The sequence below is a fragment of the Diabrotica undecimpunctata genome, chromosome 7 (genome assembly GCF_040954645.1).
Source record: "Diabrotica undecimpunctata isolate CICGRU chromosome 7, icDiaUnde3, whole genome shotgun sequence".
Classification (NCBI taxonomy): domain Eukaryota; kingdom Metazoa; phylum Arthropoda; class Insecta; order Coleoptera; family Chrysomelidae; genus Diabrotica; species Diabrotica undecimpunctata.
Genome location: NC_092809.1, coordinates 159,726,187 through 159,743,855, shown reverse-complemented (window position 1 = coordinate 159,743,855; position 17,669 = coordinate 159,726,187). Strand labels below are relative to the sequence as shown.

The 17,669-nt window shown below is 33.0% G+C and overlaps 3 protein-coding genes across 4 annotated transcripts in view; 2 read left to right on the top strand and 1 right to left on the bottom strand.

The window, feature by feature from the left end:
- Positions 1-4,055: 4,055 nt before the first annotated feature.
- Positions 4,056-4,580, bottom strand: LOC140446708 (zinc finger MYM-type protein 1-like). Its single transcript, XM_072539306.1, has one exon. The coding sequence runs from the start codon at positions 4,578-4,580 to the stop codon at positions 4,056-4,058; it is 525 nt and encodes a 174-aa protein (XP_072395407.1).
- Positions 4,581-5,524: 944 nt separating this feature from the next.
- LOC140446707 (uncharacterized) lies at positions 5,525-10,620 on the top strand. The gene is made up of 3 exons (XM_072539305.1): positions 5,525-5,581; positions 9,312-9,888; positions 9,941-10,620. Exons 1-3 carry the CDS (start codon positions 5,525-5,527, stop codon positions 10,618-10,620), a joined length of 1,314 nt encoding a protein of 437 aa, XP_072395406.1.
- LOC140446095 (uncharacterized) overlaps positions 5,664-17,669 on the top strand; it is a 30,893-nt gene continuing 18,887 nt past the window's right edge. Inside the window, exon 1 of one of the 2 annotated variants that reach the window (XM_072538626.1) lies at positions 5,664-5,818. The gene's annotated coding sequence lies outside the window, so the exon portion shown is untranslated. Of the gene's footprint in view, positions 5,819-6,002; positions 6,156-17,669 lie in introns of those variants that run through there. The other variant, XM_072538627.1, reaches the window with a different exon arrangement.

Here is a 17,669-nt window from a genome sequence, read left to right as displayed (position 1 = left end):
TTTTAAGTGGCTAGTTTCAATTTTTAACTATGTTTTAATTGACAGAAAAAATGTTAGGAACAGAAAGATATTTGCAAAAAGTTATGCATGCATTTATTCTGTTGGTTCACTCACTTATACAGAAACAGTTTTTAATAGTGTAGTAGGTACCTACCTATATTCTGGCAAATATTAAATGAAACTATAAATCACAAATCACGCGTAAGTGGTCAAAAGTAGCTCAAATCACGTATCTATCATGCATTCTCGGAAATTTTGAATTCGATCATTGGCGGCACGTAAGAAAATATGTTTGCTTGTTGGTCACTTTAGATTGTAACAATAGAATATTCTATTTCTGCTTATAATAATAAAAATAATACATTAGATCTAGGTTATAAAATAATTTTTTATTCAGATTAATAATGTGTAGACTGAGCGGATGTGCGAAAGTAGATTATACACCTAGAGATGTAAAATACTCAAATTAGTATATTCTTTTTATTTCAGAACAATATTAAATTATTTAGTCTGTCAATAGAGAGAGTGCTCTCAACCGCAGATGATTGTTTGGTTTGTATGTACATAATTTCTTTCAAAAATATGCCGAAACGTGTTTTGGAAGAAGTTATACATAAGTTCATGCATGACATGAATTAATATTGTTACAAATACAATACTCCCCGCAATTAATTCTATGAATTGCGTTAACGGCAGTAAACAGAACGAAACGCAATTATCGAAGTTCGAAGTTTATTTCTGAGAAAAATTTAGTTCTCTTGAGTGTCAAATAACCGAAAACTCTATTTAATAACGAAATTAATCAGTGTCCTAACATTATGTCGAAATGTGTTTACACAGCAAAATAAGGACAGAGTGGATGAATCAATAGCTGAATCAGCAGATTGCCGAAACTACACAATGAAGCAACGTCAAAGGAAGAACTGGAATACGAAGTAAACTATTCATATGTATGCATGGTATGAAACAGGAATGATAACACAGCCCAACAAAATGAAAAAATTTGGTGCTTGAGAAATAACAAATTTTAAATATGTTTGATGCTCTGATTTCAAAAGTGACTTCTTTTTCATAGTATTTTTTTTGGAATCGATGGCATAATTTTAACTTCGCTCGAACAGATACCCAAAGGCACCTGAAAACATAATAAAGAGGACGCACCAGAAGAGGAGCAAATGCGGATTCTGATCACTACTGAGTCGAGAGTAGGGTAAGGACCAAAATTTTAAACGTTTAAAAAAGGAAAAAGGTTCTAAACATGAACGATACAATGTAGAAGGATTTAAAAATACAAACAAAAATGGAGAATATAAATATCTAACTAGAAAACAGACTAAAACATGAAAACATAAATGAAGAGTGGGAAGGGTGCAGAAACATCATGAAAGAAGCAACCGAAGAATTACATGAAAGGTAAACAAAGAAGAACAAAAACGAATAACTGTTTTGACGAAGAATATCAGCTTATAATAGAGAAAAAAAACAGAGCATATTTAATTATGCAACAGGGGTACAGAACCTGACAACCAGAGGAGGAATATAAATAACTACGTTAGGGAGAAAAGAAAACCCACCGCAGAAAGAAGAGAGAAACTATGAACAAAGACCTTCAAGAACTACAAGTAAGCCAATACAGACGAGAAAATTTTACCAGAAACTGAACAAAAGCAAAAAGTAATTCAAACAAAAGAAGAAAAGAGATAAGTAGGGTAATATATTGAGAGAACAGTAAAAAAAGCTAAGAAGATTTAATTTCTGAAGGAATTCCTAAATGAGACCGAAAATGTTATATTACATGTTAGTTTGTAATACTCGATTTACCGTTTTTACAACAATATTGCTTTTAATTATGTGTTGGTAATATGCCATACGCTAAATAAAAAATAAATTCTTCGCTACTGATAGTCTCTTTGGTAAAACTCATAAGGACAGCGCTGTTTTACCACTGATGATGATAGTTGATGATTGATGATAGTTTTTTATTGGTATTTTATAAGTTTTTTTTAACGATTTCCGAACTGAAAGTCGAAACGTCTAAAATTATGTTATTTTAATTACGCCAAATGTGGGTTATTCTCGAAAAATATTGTATTACTTAATGTAAAATATGCAACAAGAAAACTGTTTCAGACATACCGAACATAAATTATTTTCCAGTAAAATTATAATAATAATTTTCCTGTACAATAAGTTACATTATTTAAAACCAATTAAAATAATATATAAAAAACAAAACATCACTTGCAATGACGTTTTATTTTCGTTATTAATGGCTGTAAATAATACATAAAAAATTAAACATCACGTATATTGACATTTTATTTTCGTTAATAATGTCTATTAAGATTATAATTTAGTTAATTATAAAGTAGAATACTAAAGTATATTTAGTATAATATACTAAAGAATAGAAAATACCCCCAATATTTAAAAACAAGAGTCTTCAACCAATGTATACTTCCTGTTCTCACCTACGGTTCTCAAACTTGGACGTTTACAAAGGAAAACATGGAAAAAATAGCAAAGACCCAAAGAGCCATGGAAAGGCAAATGCTGAACATCGGGCTATCAGACAAGAAAAGAAATACTTGGATCCGCAACAAAACAAAAGTGACCGATGTATTAACGCAGATAGCAAAACTTAAGTGGAAGTTCGCTGGACATACCATAAGACAGAAAGACGACAGATGGAATAAGATGATTATACACTGGAGACCATATAGTTACAAACGAAAAAGAGGAAGGCCACAAATGCGATGGTCAGATGACTTGAAGAAAGACACAGGCCCGAAGTGGATACAAACTGCCTACAATAGAGAGACGTGGAAGAAGGAAGAGGAGGCCTATGTCCAAAATTGGATAGCAAGGGCTGTATAGATAGATACATATTATAAAGTGAAGAACACGTCAGCTTTTATGAAAATTATAAATATATCTTGGATTATATTACGAATAATGGCACAATGGACCACGCAAGACGGTACAGAAACATATAGGGTAGGACAGTACGACAACCTTTGTTAGTCTTGGCCTGTTTTAAGACCTTCCTCCATTTCTATTTATTCTGGGCTTTACGCTTCCAGTTGGTGATTTTTAAGGTTTTTAGGTCTTGTTCTAACTATTCCATATAACTAAGCCTGGGTTTTTCTTTTGGTCTTCTTTCTGATGATGCCTGCCTTATGATTTTCTTTGGGGTTGGATCTTCCTGCATTCATTCTATGTGGCCCATCCGGTACAGACTTCCAATTTTTGTAAACGTGGCAATGTCTGGTTATTTGTATACTTTATACAAGTGATATCGTCTTCATCATACGTTGTTTTCTAGAACTAACTTGTATATGAATTATTGTCTTGTGAATTTTACATTTTGTTCTTGTTGTTATGTTATCAAATCTATGTGTTTGGCAAGTTATGTTTTATAGGCGATATATGCGTTATGTTTTATTTGCGATGTATCTATATTCTACATATGTACTCTGGAATTGCCTTAGTCCTTTTGACTTACTAACGTTCATATATTTTGATTTGGCTCCATCGATCTATAGAGTGGTCTCACAAGAGACTCGTCTCGGATACTAGAAGTGTAGACTAGTGACCGTAACGCTGAAGCGCCCTGTGTGCGTTTCTACAAACCCGACACCTCGAACGACGGACACTTCTCATTCCTTCCCATTAGTTGTCTCTTACGTCAGGCAGGGATAACTTGCCCCGGTTGTATTCTCATCTCCACGAGCCAGAGGATACCTGCGTACAATAGGATTGATTCATGAAGACTTAAGCGGCAGACTCTGTAACAGAGAACCTGAAACAGTCAACCATATCTTGCTTGGCATGACTGCCAGGGCCGCCCAGAGCCAGGCCGGGCCCCGGGGATGAGACCCGGTCGCCCCCCCCCCCCAGCAAACCCAGTTGAACGAAAATACCCAAAAATCTGATAACTCATAAACTGGGATATGTAATAGTGAACACTCATGCTATTGACACAGGAAGGAAGAAAATTAAAACAGTTCTAACACTTAAACTTTGTTTTTAATTATTTACAATAGAACTGTTAGTTACAACATAACTTTTCTTGCTTTCATATCCGCAAAGTTTTGGATCACGTGGTTGAAATCAAGAGTTTTTGCAAGTTTCGGCTCTATGCTTAACAGTCCCAAATCAGATAATCGTTGTTGACCCATAGTAGATCTTAAACAATTCTTAATTCGGCTCAAAACACTAAATGATCTCTCGGCCTGAGCAACGGATACTGGTAGGCAACAGAATATGCGAAGAGCAATGCACACATTGGGGGAAAGATTTGTCACATTAAGGGACACGAGCTTGTTCAAAAGTTTTGCTGGTTTCAGCGACGTATCTGAGATGTTTGATTTACTAACAGTTTTCAAGTAAATCATTTCATCAACTAGATCCCTGCTTACATCTGAATTGTACTCTTCGGCGAATCTTACACAACTTTCTGAGATCGCATTCTCGTCCATTTCGTTATACTTCCATAAAAATGAAAATTTCATTTCGATTTCTCTCAGTGCTGTGAACCTCGTATTCAGTTTGGCCACCAAAACATCAATTGCTCTCATGCAATGCTTCCACGCGCAATGTATTCCCGATATATTTTTATTAATTGTAACTTATGCAAAGAAATAATTTCTTGCATATTGCCTTTTCCAAATGCATAATATTCCTTATAATAATTTCATAATTAAAACCGCAAGCAAATTCAATCTATTGTAAAATATTTTAATAAAAGGAATTTTTTTAAATTTAAAAAAATATATGGCACCTATCCGCTAGACCTGTAAAAGCTCCTACAGGGTTCTAGAATCCTGGAATGGGTGTGGGTATCATGAGTGAACCGAAGATGTACAATAAGCTGATTGGCTGCAGTATGACCGTTTTATAACAGACGGTTTCCAGAAAAAAAGTCCAATAGATTTTAAATCATCCTTCAAGTTTCTTGATACCTAAGGCTCGATCTTTATCTGGCTCGTTGTCCCATCGGCAGTATTCGGTCAAAAACTTTTGTGACTGTTGCACATTCCTCTCGTCATACATTTTATTTTTTGTATATAAATTAGAGAAATAATGAATTTCTGGCAACACTGAAATGGAAGGAAATTGAGAAATTGTAAGTTTTGTTTTCTACATTAGGCGCATACAAAGACATAATATTAATATTGTATTTGTCATGTTTTAATTACATATATGTAGTTAAAACAATTTTTTTTATTGAATAAACGGTTAATTTTAACGAAGTGTGTGTGCATTGGTGTGTCAAGTTCAAGTATACATAGGCGTAACTCAATTTTTTTTCATTTTTATTAAGCTTTCTTTGTTTATAGCTAATGTGAAAAGAAGATAGCGACTGACTGACTGTGATACCATGGAGTATAATAAGTACTATAAAAATAATTCGTACCACAGTATATTGTGCTCGTACGGCTCCTACCAAGTACCAAATTACCAATGATGATAAGTACCATGGTGTATTCATTGTACCATGCTATTAAAATGCTATGCTATGATGTACAATGAATACAGTGTGTTCATTGTAATACCACCGAACAACCGTTGTTCGGTGGTAATACCATGGATTTCCATGGATAAGTGCTACTTGTCCTTGTCCTTACTCCTTGCGTCTATATTCTTTGCTCCTTCTGACAAATTGACATATGACACTTCAATAATTTTAGCTTTAGCACTTTAGCAGATAGCAGCTGTTTGTTAGTGGATAAATATTATTGTTGTTCATGAAATAAGATTATTTAACGCTTACTTCGCTTAATAAGCATTTATCGATATTATTAAATGGAAGTAGGTAAGTAAAACAATAAGAATCTACATTACTTCCAATATCATTGCATAAACTGCTTATTAATTATTTTAATTGTACTTAAAAAATATGTAGATTTGAAGTCAAGCACCCTAATCTTTCTAAACGAAAAATTATGACTATTTGTGAACATTCCAGTATTATGACTCATGTTATATAAATAAGTATATCTTATTGACAGTAACAATCAGCTGTTTGAAGACCTTTACTCTTTACTCAATGATTTGGTAATTCCCCAAACTGTATAATTGAAATTTGAAATGGTTCTGAGCTCCAGCTCTGATACTTTTGTACTTGTAGTGTAGTGGTAGTGTTTCTAAAGGTATGTTATATATTTTGTACTTGGTTATTAGATTTGTTATTAGTTTTTGGAAAATCTTTGAGAAAGGAGAAAGTACAAACATAAATGAATTACCTTTTACTTTTAGTGGCATATAATAAATTTAGGAGTCTTCTCAAGTTCTCATGCACAGTTCAATATCTAACCTCTAAACTTGTAGTTGTATCACATTGTATTTATATTATCTTGATAACTTGGTTGATCATCTGTCATCATTATTTATCATAATGACTTGTCCTGTCAATGTACTGCACAACGCATTATGCACCTAGTTCAGTAGTTCTAGACTGTATGAAACAATTACCCCAATTTTAAGTCCATAAAGTTTGCTTCTAATCCTCTTAACTCTTAACCTGGAGAGTGAATGGTGGATAGGTAAAGTAGAAAAAAAACCATAATGAAGATGCTGCCAAAACTTTTTATTAATTAAATATCTATTTTTTGTACCATTAGTACTTCTCATAAATCATTATAAATATTTCTGGTATAAACATCAATATCCTGCCTTCTACAAAGTTTCCTCAATAATAACTGTTTAGCTCTTTGTGGTGCAAAATTGCTATTCATATGTCATGTTCTTGAAGATTAGATTTCAATCTTCGTAAGGAGCTTCACATTAGGTGCACTTGCTTCACTTTTCCATGAGTAGCACAGTCTTGTTAAAATGATATAATTGTCCATGCACAAACCAAAAATATAATTCCTTAGTCTCATTTTCATAGAAATCTAGCATTGTATGTGGACAGATTTCATGGGAAAGGAAGTATGATTTCAGTCCTTCAAATATATTTTGAATTTTACTTGCTGACAACAGAGAGAGAAATCTGGTAGGTACTTACATGTTGGACTAGATTGTTATATTCTAAATCTACACATTAACAGAATTTCTTCAACTAAGTTACTCAAACTGTGTAGATATGAAAATGTTTATATATTTTGACAACTGGTGAGTCAATTTTGATTGGGAAACCATCCACAGCATTTTGAAGTATTGTATCTACTCTGAGTTCTTGTTTGAGTCTACTGTAAACATTGTTTTGTCCTCTTCTGTGTACACCTCCAAAATTTCTATTATAATTGTCCCCAAAAAATGTAGCTACTTTTTTTTACAATATTATGACAATTTAATGTTAAAAAAATATATTTTTAGTCAATATTTTTAATGTCTCACCATGAACCCACTCAAAATCCAGTAGTTTTACGTGTACACATGTACGCCTTCCAATGGTAAAAAGTATCTAAAGATAACAGATGCCAGTTTTATGTATTTTCTATTTGAAGTTTCATTGATAACACAGAAAGAGGGTTCTGTAAATTGGTGTGTCACTTTTGACACAGACAAAGGTGTTAACATATTTAAAAATATTGCTTCACACATTTGGTTCTTGTAACTCCAAATTTTGATTAAAAAAACTTTAGTATCAACTTCGACTTACAATCAGATGTTTTAAAATGTGTATCATGCATTGCTGTGTAAGAAACAAATGTGGCTTCTTTGGTTACAACAATTAAAAATCATTTTGAATGGGATCCTCACTTTTAAAAAGTGTTGTAATAGATAAAGTACTTGCAGTCATTGTTATACTATACTATATTCGCCTAACAGAAAAGTAGAATATACAAACTAGGGACGTGTGATATATTCATTCCAAGTATCTAGAGATGCTGAAGAGGTATCTACTTGTTACAAAATCACTTATACTGTAACTGATTATATACAAAAGCGTATCAAAAGTAACAAGTAGAAACTCACAAGTAACGACAATCTACACCTCTTAACAAAGACGCATAATTTGCAGTTTTAACAGATATGGATTCAGTAATCCTTACGAATCATATTTATGTCTGTTGAATTATATAAATATAATTTGTACTTTTAATAGCTCTATATATGTGTGTTGGTATATTTATAGTGTTGGTTTATAATTATAGTGTTATTTAAATAAACTTAGAACTGTGAACATTTTTAAGGTGTTTGCTGTTTTCTCTCAACTGAAGTAAGTAAATTTAATATTATTCTGACTCTATTATAATAATTATTATGATGATAAAAGGGTTGCAAGTGTGAGTCCATAATTGAACAAATATATTAAAAAGGTCAATACTCACAATCTAATATTTACTTTCAAAGTTTTACAGAAGCGATCGGTTTCGAGGCTTACAATATTTGCCTCATCCTCAGGCCCAGCAAAGAGTTTGTTTTGTTAAAAAACAATAATATAGATATCGCCAATAAGAAGTTTTCCGCTTACATCCAGGGTACTTTCTGTCTTCATCTTTTCCTTTTGACACTATCATTGTAGTGAGGTGATATGTTGATCATTATATATGTATGTAAATAAAAGGTCTTACAAAATAAAGACCTTTAGGTCTTAACCTTGTAAGAACCTGTGACAAAAACAACAAAAAAAAAGGACATCCTACTGCATAATATGTGATTTTCCATCTTCCACAAGTTTTTAAACTATATACAGTCCGGATGTGGCAGCTTATACTGTATATGTATTTGTCTTTAACCACTTTTAATTTTATTACAAACCAGAAGAGAATCATACCTTTTTAATAATAAAAAAACTTTGACAAAAAAAACTAGAACATCCAAGAAGTATTTTAAGGATCAAAGACAACAACCTTTAGCAACAGTTACACAGTTAGAACACATTAATGCTCTACCATATTCCCAAGAGTCTTTTATTTACAACATATATTATGATCAACATATCACCTCACTACAATAGATAGTGTCATAAAGGAAAAGATGAAGACAGACAGTACCCTGGATGTAAGCGGAAAACTTCTTATTGCCGATATCTATATTATTGTTTTTTAACAAAACAAACTCTTTGCTTTGTCTGAGGATGAGGCAAATATTGTAAGCCTCGAAATCGGTCGCTTCTGTAACACCTTGAAAATAAAGATTGTGATTGGGAGTATTGACCTTTTTAATATATCTGTTCAATTATCTATTATCTATTATTTTATTAGAATATTAGCCTGTAAATAATATTTTGCAGGTTTGTATATACAGTCACTAAAACAAATTAATATGTCGGACACGGATTCTGCCGATGAACTCGCAAACATACCTTTAACTCCCCCCAAAAAGAGATTAAAGAAATAATTGTAAACGTGTATAAGCACGAGTTACAAGAAAATCCGGCGTTAATATTGTCCGCTGTTGAGAAAAGAGTAGCCGATAAAGTTGGAGTATCGGATAGTTCTGTGTTTAAAGTTATTAGAGAATATAAAACTACACACACATTAGTTGCACCAAAAAAATGTACCACTCGTAAAGGCAAACTCGAATCTGTAGATGATTTTGACAAGGTAGCGATAAGAAGAATAGTGCATCAATTCTTTTTTAGAAATGAAATTCCCACGATAGATAGAGTTCTACAACAGGTCAACGACGACCCCAATCTACCTGATTTCAAACGTACTACGGTTTACAAGCTTTTGAAAAAACTTCAATTCAAATTTGAAAAACGTGGCCGGAACAGTATGCTTACAGACAGAGATGACCTTGTAATCTGGAGAAGAGAATTTTTAAGGCAGATAAAAGATCATAGGAATGGCAATCGTAAAATATATTATTTAGATGAGACTTGGATTAACGCTGGTCATACTAAATCAAAAACATGGATTGATAAGTCAGTCACCTCGTCAAGACGAGCATTTTTGGATGGACTCTCGACAGGTCTGAAAAATCCATCAGGTAATATTTTTTGTTGAACATTGAAATTGATAAATAATATTTGAATTTTTAGGTAAAGGAAAGCGACTGATTATTTGTCACATAGGCAGCGAAGACGGATTTGTTGTTGACGCTCTATGGAGTTTTGAATCAAAGAAAAGTGGAGATTACCATGAGGAAATGGATGGAAAAGGTTTTGAGAGTTGGTTTGAAAAAACGTTACCCAAATTGGAAGCAAATTCTGTGATTGTAATGGACAATGCGTCGTATCATTCCAGAAAATCTGAAAAGATCCCCACCACATCTTCTAGAAAAGCGGATATCCAAGAATGGCTACATCTAAAAAGCATCCCCTTTGACGACTCACTTCTCAAAGTGCAACTTTTAGCACTTGTTAATCAACATAAAAAACAGTATGATAAATATGTCATCGACGAAATGGCGAAAAGTCAAAATAAAATTGTTTTAAGATTGCCACCATATCACTGTGAGTTGAATCCCATAGAACTGATATGGGCAGATATAAAAAATTATGTAGCAGCTAAAAATACAACTTTTAAGTTTGCCGACATGAAAAATTTATTTGATGAAGCTCTATCCACCATAACTCCGCAAAAATGGAAAAATTGTGTACAGCATGTTACCCAAAAGGTGGAACCAAAAATGTGGGAGTTAGATAATTTAGTAGAAGCCAGAGTAGATTCAATTATAATAAACCCTGACGATGATAGTACATCAAGTTTCTCAGAATAATATTTTGCACTAAGTTTAAGTATTTGTGGATTAGGCCTACCGGGGAAACCACATAAAAAAAACGCACCATTATCACTCTACCTCTATGGTGGTGTGGAAATGAGTTCTCTTCTTCTTGATGTGCCTATCGGTGACGAATGTTGGCGATCATCATGGCAATCTTCACCTTATCTCCCACAGCGCGGAAAAGCTGCATAGATGTTGTGTTGAACCAGGTTCTGAGGTTCTTCAACCAGGACGTTCTTCTTCCTGGAACCCGTTGTCCAAATATTTTTCCTAGCAGGATGGCTTGTAGAAGGGTATATCTGGATTCATTTCGCATAATGTGTCCAAAGTACTGTAACTTTCGAGATTTGATGGTGGTCAGTACCTCTCGGTTCTTCTTCATTCTTCTGAGTACCTTCTCATTGGTGACTCGGTAAGTCCACGGGATTTTAAGTATTCTCCGATATAGCCACATCTCAAATGCTTCCAATTTTCTGCACATATCTTCGTTCAAGGTCCACGATTCAACACCATAAAAAGAACAGAGAAGACGTAGCATCGCAGCATTCGTACTTTTATACCAAGAGAGAGGTTGTGGCTCTTGAAGAAGGCCCCCATCCGGTTGAAGGTGGATCTAGCTTTTGATGTGGAAATGAGTAGCAATGATAAATAAAAGATACGAAATAATTCGAAATTACATAAACAAAATGGAATATTTTAAAAATGAAAAACTGTAACCCATTTTACTCATTGTACCTATGTACTTTTCCAGTACTTATTTTTCGTAATTCGATATTACTTATATGTAATAGTAAAAAGTTTTTTTCATCATTTTCAAAGAAAAAGTTTCGTTTTACATCCGCAAAGTATGTTCGTTTGTGCGTTGTCGCCTATGCAATACTTTGGGGACGATCTATCGATGGATTCATATATAGTTTTTTCTCCTAAATCAAAATCTGAAAGCGGCATTTTGATATTTCGAACCATCTTCGACATAACCGGCATCAAAGTCAAAAATAGTGATGTCACAATTCTTCTAAATATACATTCGTTTCTGCTGACACAAATAAATGTTAAATCGATATCGAAACGTCGACTTAATAAATTTTATTTATTAATGCTAATGTAATGTTAAATGTATAAGTCTATCTACCCTATAATTATGCATAAGTATTTTCCCGAACTTTTACACAAGAAGAGGTCTCTTTCTATATCATTAATGATAATATTATTACTTATTTCCAAATATTGGTCTTAAAGCGTAAAATGTATAAAAACAACTGTCTATTTTTTGCCTTTTGGTTAATACCACAATTAACTAATGATGTGTGAATGACAGTTTACAAAAATATTATTTAAGTATACTTCTTTGAAAGATTAATCATTGATTACTATTAACAGTAATCCTAAAAATTATAAATTAATTCATTTCAAATTCAGATGGTATAGGCTGCTAGAATCTTAATACAACCCTGTACAATTATATAAACATCGGGTTTCGCGTGTTATGTGCATGCATTTGTTGACCGCTACTTTTCTGTTAAATGAATTTACTATAGCCTTGTATTTTGCACTCAAGTGATTGTTAATATCTGCTTTGCTCACCATGCACAATTATATACCATTATACACAATAAGTTCTTACTTCTATGTAAGTTTTTTTGAAAATACTAAATTCTAGAAATCATTGAGTGTCAAGTTCCTGGAGAAAACCGAGATAAAAATATTATAGAAGACATGATGGAAGAATGGTAAATAACACATGACTGTAAAGATGGTTAACATTGTTGTGACCAAGATATTATAACATATGAAGAATTTCATTTAAGAAAGCCAACCCCTTATAATATGGGGTAAAGGCAAAGATAATTATGAAGGATGATGAATTTATTTATCTCTCGATTTGGCTATTTAAATTTAGGCTTTTTTCTATTCTATTCTATTCTATGAACTTTGTGGAGGTCAAAATGTTAGCCAGTCAAGTATAATAGTTCAATAATAGATTGTGAAAACAGAACCACCCATAGCCCAATTCTCATATTTTTAAAATTTTCTTATAATAAAGTTTTAGTTTGCTATTTTTAATCTTATCAAACGATAATTAAAAATACATGGATATAAATGTTTTTTATCTGATTTAACTTAATGATTCATCTATTTACATTCTTAAAATTTACAGCCATCAAATATGTAATTACACTTTTCTCTTAATCATCCCTTTTGTTTTAAACTCATCTATTAAAACATCTTGTTTCAATTATTTTCAGTTTAATCATCACATATGTGTTATGATTTGTTATTTGTACCTTTGTAAATTTTTAATTTTTTTTGTGATTTGATAATTTTTTTAGGTTATTGTGGTGCATGTTGACTGATTTCTATTTTAAAGGATATATAAAAACTTGTAACAATTAAACTTTTATAATGTTTTATGCCATCTTCCAATCGCCAATTATTGTCATTGTATGGATAAAGTATATTTCACGAGTTTGCAACTGTTTTGGATTATCACTAGAGACTCGACAGCCAATACTCTTCTGTACAGCATAATAAGGGCAAAAGTAGCATAATGAAAATGTGAAACAAGTAATTTTTAAATTGAATTAAAATATTTTTATATTTTTTTACAGTATTAATAAGAGGGTATTTACGGTTTCAATAGAGGCAAACCTATACTACAATTACATATTCTGTCCGTCTAATCCAGGGGGCACATAATTCGCAACTTTCTATTTAAATACAAGTATAAAATAATGTGTAAATAATATACGAGAAGGAATATTCACATCCCATCAAACCAGCCATTCTCTGACACGTGTTTAGCTATTTTTAGGGCTGATGGGGTTGTGAACCAACAACCCTTTCGCATTTGTGAAAGACCTCGTTATCTTGGTGTGGTGCGGGACAGGGAGGACCTTATCTTTGGTGCTCAGCGTACATGTGACCAAGTCGAGAAATGGATGAAAATATATGAGCTAGAACTGGCTGCGGGTAAGACCGATGCTATAGACGGGACGACATTTGAACGTACAGGAAAGAGAGTGGTTTCAAAAAAATGGGTGAGGTATTTAGGGGTGGCTTTGAGTAAAAACGGAAGTTGGGAGAGCACGTAAATGCGGTGCCTCAAAGAGCTGTGGTGAGATCCACCGCGTTGGGGGGATCATGCCCAACATTGGAGGTCCTGAAACTGAGAGGAGGAGGGCCCTTCATTCTGTTGTGCAATCGATCGTCCTTTACGCACGAAAGCAGCTCACCCGAGCAGATAAGAAGATCCTATTTAGGGTGGCATGTGCATACAGAACAGTCTCTGTCGGCGCTGGGAGTTATCACCGGGTGTATTCCGTTGCACGTGCTAGTGAAGAGGAAGAATATATGTGACAAGAAATGAAGACATAGCAACAGATCGTTTAAAAAAAGAAAGGGAGAGGTCCATAATGGCGTGGCAAGAGGAATGGCACGAAATGAGAAGGGTGGCGCAGTGGATGATGTCGCTGATTTCTAATCTGAGAAAATGGATGGTCTGCGGGCATCGGCGTTTGGATTACTTCTGACGCAGATGCTCCCAGGAGATGGTTGCTTCAGGGCGTACCTTTAAAGATTTGGAAAGGTAGAAGATGGCAACTGCCTGTACTGTGAAATATCAGACACTGTCTCACACACTCTATTGTGCTGTGGTGACCAGATATCATATACTTAAATAAATCACAAAAAGTGTATAAAAACGTGTAATTTTGCAACTAATTGGTAATTACAAATGTAAATTAACAAAACCTACAAGTATAGTGTTCAGATCGATGAGCACCACTACACAGTGCATGAACCCATTTGCCACAAGTAACAAAACGGAACCAAATTTCACTATTTTTGCCGAATTCTTGACATATGAGACATATCTCATTATTGTTGTTTGCTACCCCTTCCATAAATTCTTCATTCCACATTATCTTCATCGTCATCGTCAAAAAACTGGTTCCACTTCCTCGTCTAAATCTGAAGAGTCAACAAAAACTTTTCTTTTGTGGGATAACTTAGTATTTTTACTTTTTCTAGTTTTTGTGTGCTTCGGAGGATTGGATTTTCCAATTCAGTCTTCGTGGGCGTGAAAGTCAATATTTGTAAGTGCTTCTTTTTTGTCACTTTAGATTTTTTTTGGCTGGCTAGAAAAAGGCTCTGGATCAGGAGAGATCGTAGCAAAATTATAAAATGTTTTTGTAGGTATAGACAAATTTTCTTTGTCTTCAATAATTGAGGTATTTTTGCCTAATTTGTTGAGTCCCGATGATCCGACAATATTGGTAGATGGAGCCCCTGTAACATTCGTTAAAGGTAATTGTGTACTGGTGTTTTGAATTATTTTATGGAATGGTGCAATTATTTTACATTGCAGTGGCAATTCTGCACTAGCGTCTTGAACTGTTTTATGAGAAGTTGCGCTTATTTTACTATTTAATGGATGAGAATCACGTTCAATGCATAAATCGGAGAATATATCAGGGTTGAGAGGCACAATGCCAGCAGCTGCAAACCCATTTGTTGTCTTTGGACAGTACTGTCTTACTATCTGGAGAGTTTTTAAACAGAATTGGTTTAGGTTAAAAATGGAAGACAATGGAAGAGCCTTGTGTGAAAGAGCTAGTGTCGTTCAAAAAAGAATCGAGTTTTTAAGAAACTATAATAATTTTGAAAAAGAACACGCTTCATTTGTTTATTTGGACAAAACGTGGATTTTGCTAAAACATGGATTTTACACCGATACTGAGAGAAATATACATATTATATCGCGTGCTAATGAAAAACTTGGTTTCATTGATGGAGCGGATCTTGTGTTTTCGTCAAAATAAAAATCAGCTGAATATAACGATAACATAAATACGGAGATAATTGCGAAATGGTGAAAGAAAAACTGTTTCCAAGTTTACATGAATCATCTCTTATAGTTTTGGATAATACCCCATACCATTCGAAAATTGTAGATAAGTAACGAACAAATTCCTGGACAGTACATTATAAAAGAATTATTAACGAATGAAAATTTTTCATATCCTCAGGATTCTTTCAGAATATACCTAGTTTTGGACATAATGTGTTAAAACCTCTTACATACTTAATATTGAACATATTTGGGGACTATCCAAAACTTACTACGATAACTATTGGATGTAACGGTTATAGTGACGCCGTAGTTGAATATTACTACTCGTGTAATTTGAGAAAAAGTGTGCGGAAATGTGAAAAGTTACTAGAAGAATGTTGGATGCATGAAAATTGCATCGAAGCAATTAACCCGGTCATTATTTGGAATCCAAATGAAGATACCGAAGGCAGTGATTATGAGTATGGATCTGATTCTTGATTACACTGTAAGCTATTATGTTTTCGTTTTCTCATTAAGAAAATTTTTTGAATGTTATTGTTATTATTTTATCATTAAATAGTTACCACTACAGTTTAGAAACAATAGAATTTGTAATTTTCTTCTATTTTTGCACTAATAATGGTATATTTCTCTAAATGAATGTAAAATATATTATCAGTTAAAACCGTATTTTTGTTTGTCTTCGACAGTGCTTCAAATATTGGGAGAATTTACTATTAACTTTCTCGCTAAACGCGCAAATTGGTGAAATATACTGTATATTTAATTTTAAGCTAATTTGCATCACTTACTAGATGTAAAAAGATAAGTTGAACTGCGTTGTTTCTTAATATCTATTTTTGTACATTGCATTTTATAACTGACGCGTCATGACGTCAAAATTAAAATTTTTTGCTAAGATTCTTTGGCATGCAACAACGTATATTGAGGTAGATATATAACTGTGAATAACAAGGTATTTTATCGTATTTATAACACCTTTTTGCAAAATTATAAATATATATTTATATATATATATATATATATATATATATATATATATATATATATATATATATATATATATATATATATATCCTTTTTATACTTTCTTCAAATTACCATTTATTTATGACAGTATACGAGCCCTAACAACTATATGTTGGAACAAGCAGTTATTTTGCGAATATAATTCCAATTTATCGAAATTCTTTTATTTATTTTTTTTAATTGTATATTATATAATATATTATATATAAAAAATATATAAATTATATATTTTATATAGATTACTCTTAAACTAATTGTTTGATAATTTAAAACTGCTGACAACTAAATATTGGAACATTTTTTGCTTTTCCTCACGTTCATTAAATTTTATCAGCCTGGCGCAAAGAAGGCTTCAAAATCAAACATACTATTAGTAGGTAATGCGTTGTCAACAATAATTTTCACGCTTCATTTGAGTATGAATAAAGACAACCATCAGTCCGTCAGTTTTATTACGAGTAAAATATAATAATGGCCCGTGGAAAACCTACTGATCCAAAAGTTCGAGAAATTATTATTCATCAGTACCATAAAGAGAAAACAATGCGTGAAATTTCCAGTGAATTGACTGTAGCAACAACTACTGTGTTTAATATAATTAAGAAATATGGTGAAACTTCCAGTATTACTGTTTGCGGCTAAAGCTCAGGCCATCCAAAACCTGTTTTTCAAAGGAGCGTAAGACATTTGATCAGAATACGTAAGTCGTGAAGAAGAAATACACCACGAGAAGTTACTGCTAGAAGGAATAGAGAAACTGGGATGAATGTTTTCTGAAAATCCTGTCGCAAATACATCCACAAAAGCGGTCTTAGTTTTTACAAGGTATGTTTGATAGGTTCTTCTTTGCAATATAAATTTTCCATTTTTTGATTTATTCGCGTAGGCCAATGAAAAACCATTATTGATGAAAACTCAAAAAGGAATTGTTACATTTGGGCTAAATCAAAACTTTTGTAGACCAAACATAACTGGAACAAAGTTATCTATAGAGACGAAAGCAAATTCGAAAGAAAAAACAGAAGCATTCCATAAGGATTATCTCAAAAGAACTGTAATAACACCTACCCACTAATAATATCCCACACCATGATACAGGGTATCATGGTGTGGGATTGTGTGTGGGTCAAAGGGTTGGGAACTTTGCATTTTATTGAAG

Excerpts from the sequence above, each read along its gene's own strand:
- LOC140446707 (XM_072539305.1), top strand. The coding sequence starts at position 5,525 with ATGTACAATGAATACAGTGTGTTCATTGTAATACCACCGAACAACCGT. Across the intron at positions 5,582-9,311 it reads CGAACAACCGTTGTTCGGTG|CACGAGTTACAAGAAAATCC; the intron begins GTAATACCATGG and ends AACGTGTATAAG. Across the intron at positions 9,889-9,940 it reads AGGTCTGAAAAATCCATCAG|GTAAAGGAAAGCGACTGATT; the intron begins GTAATATTTTTT and ends TTGAATTTTTAG.
- LOC140446708 (XM_072539306.1), bottom strand. The coding sequence starts at position 4,580 with ATGAGAGCAATTGATGTTTTGGTGGCCAAACTGAATACGAGGTTCACA.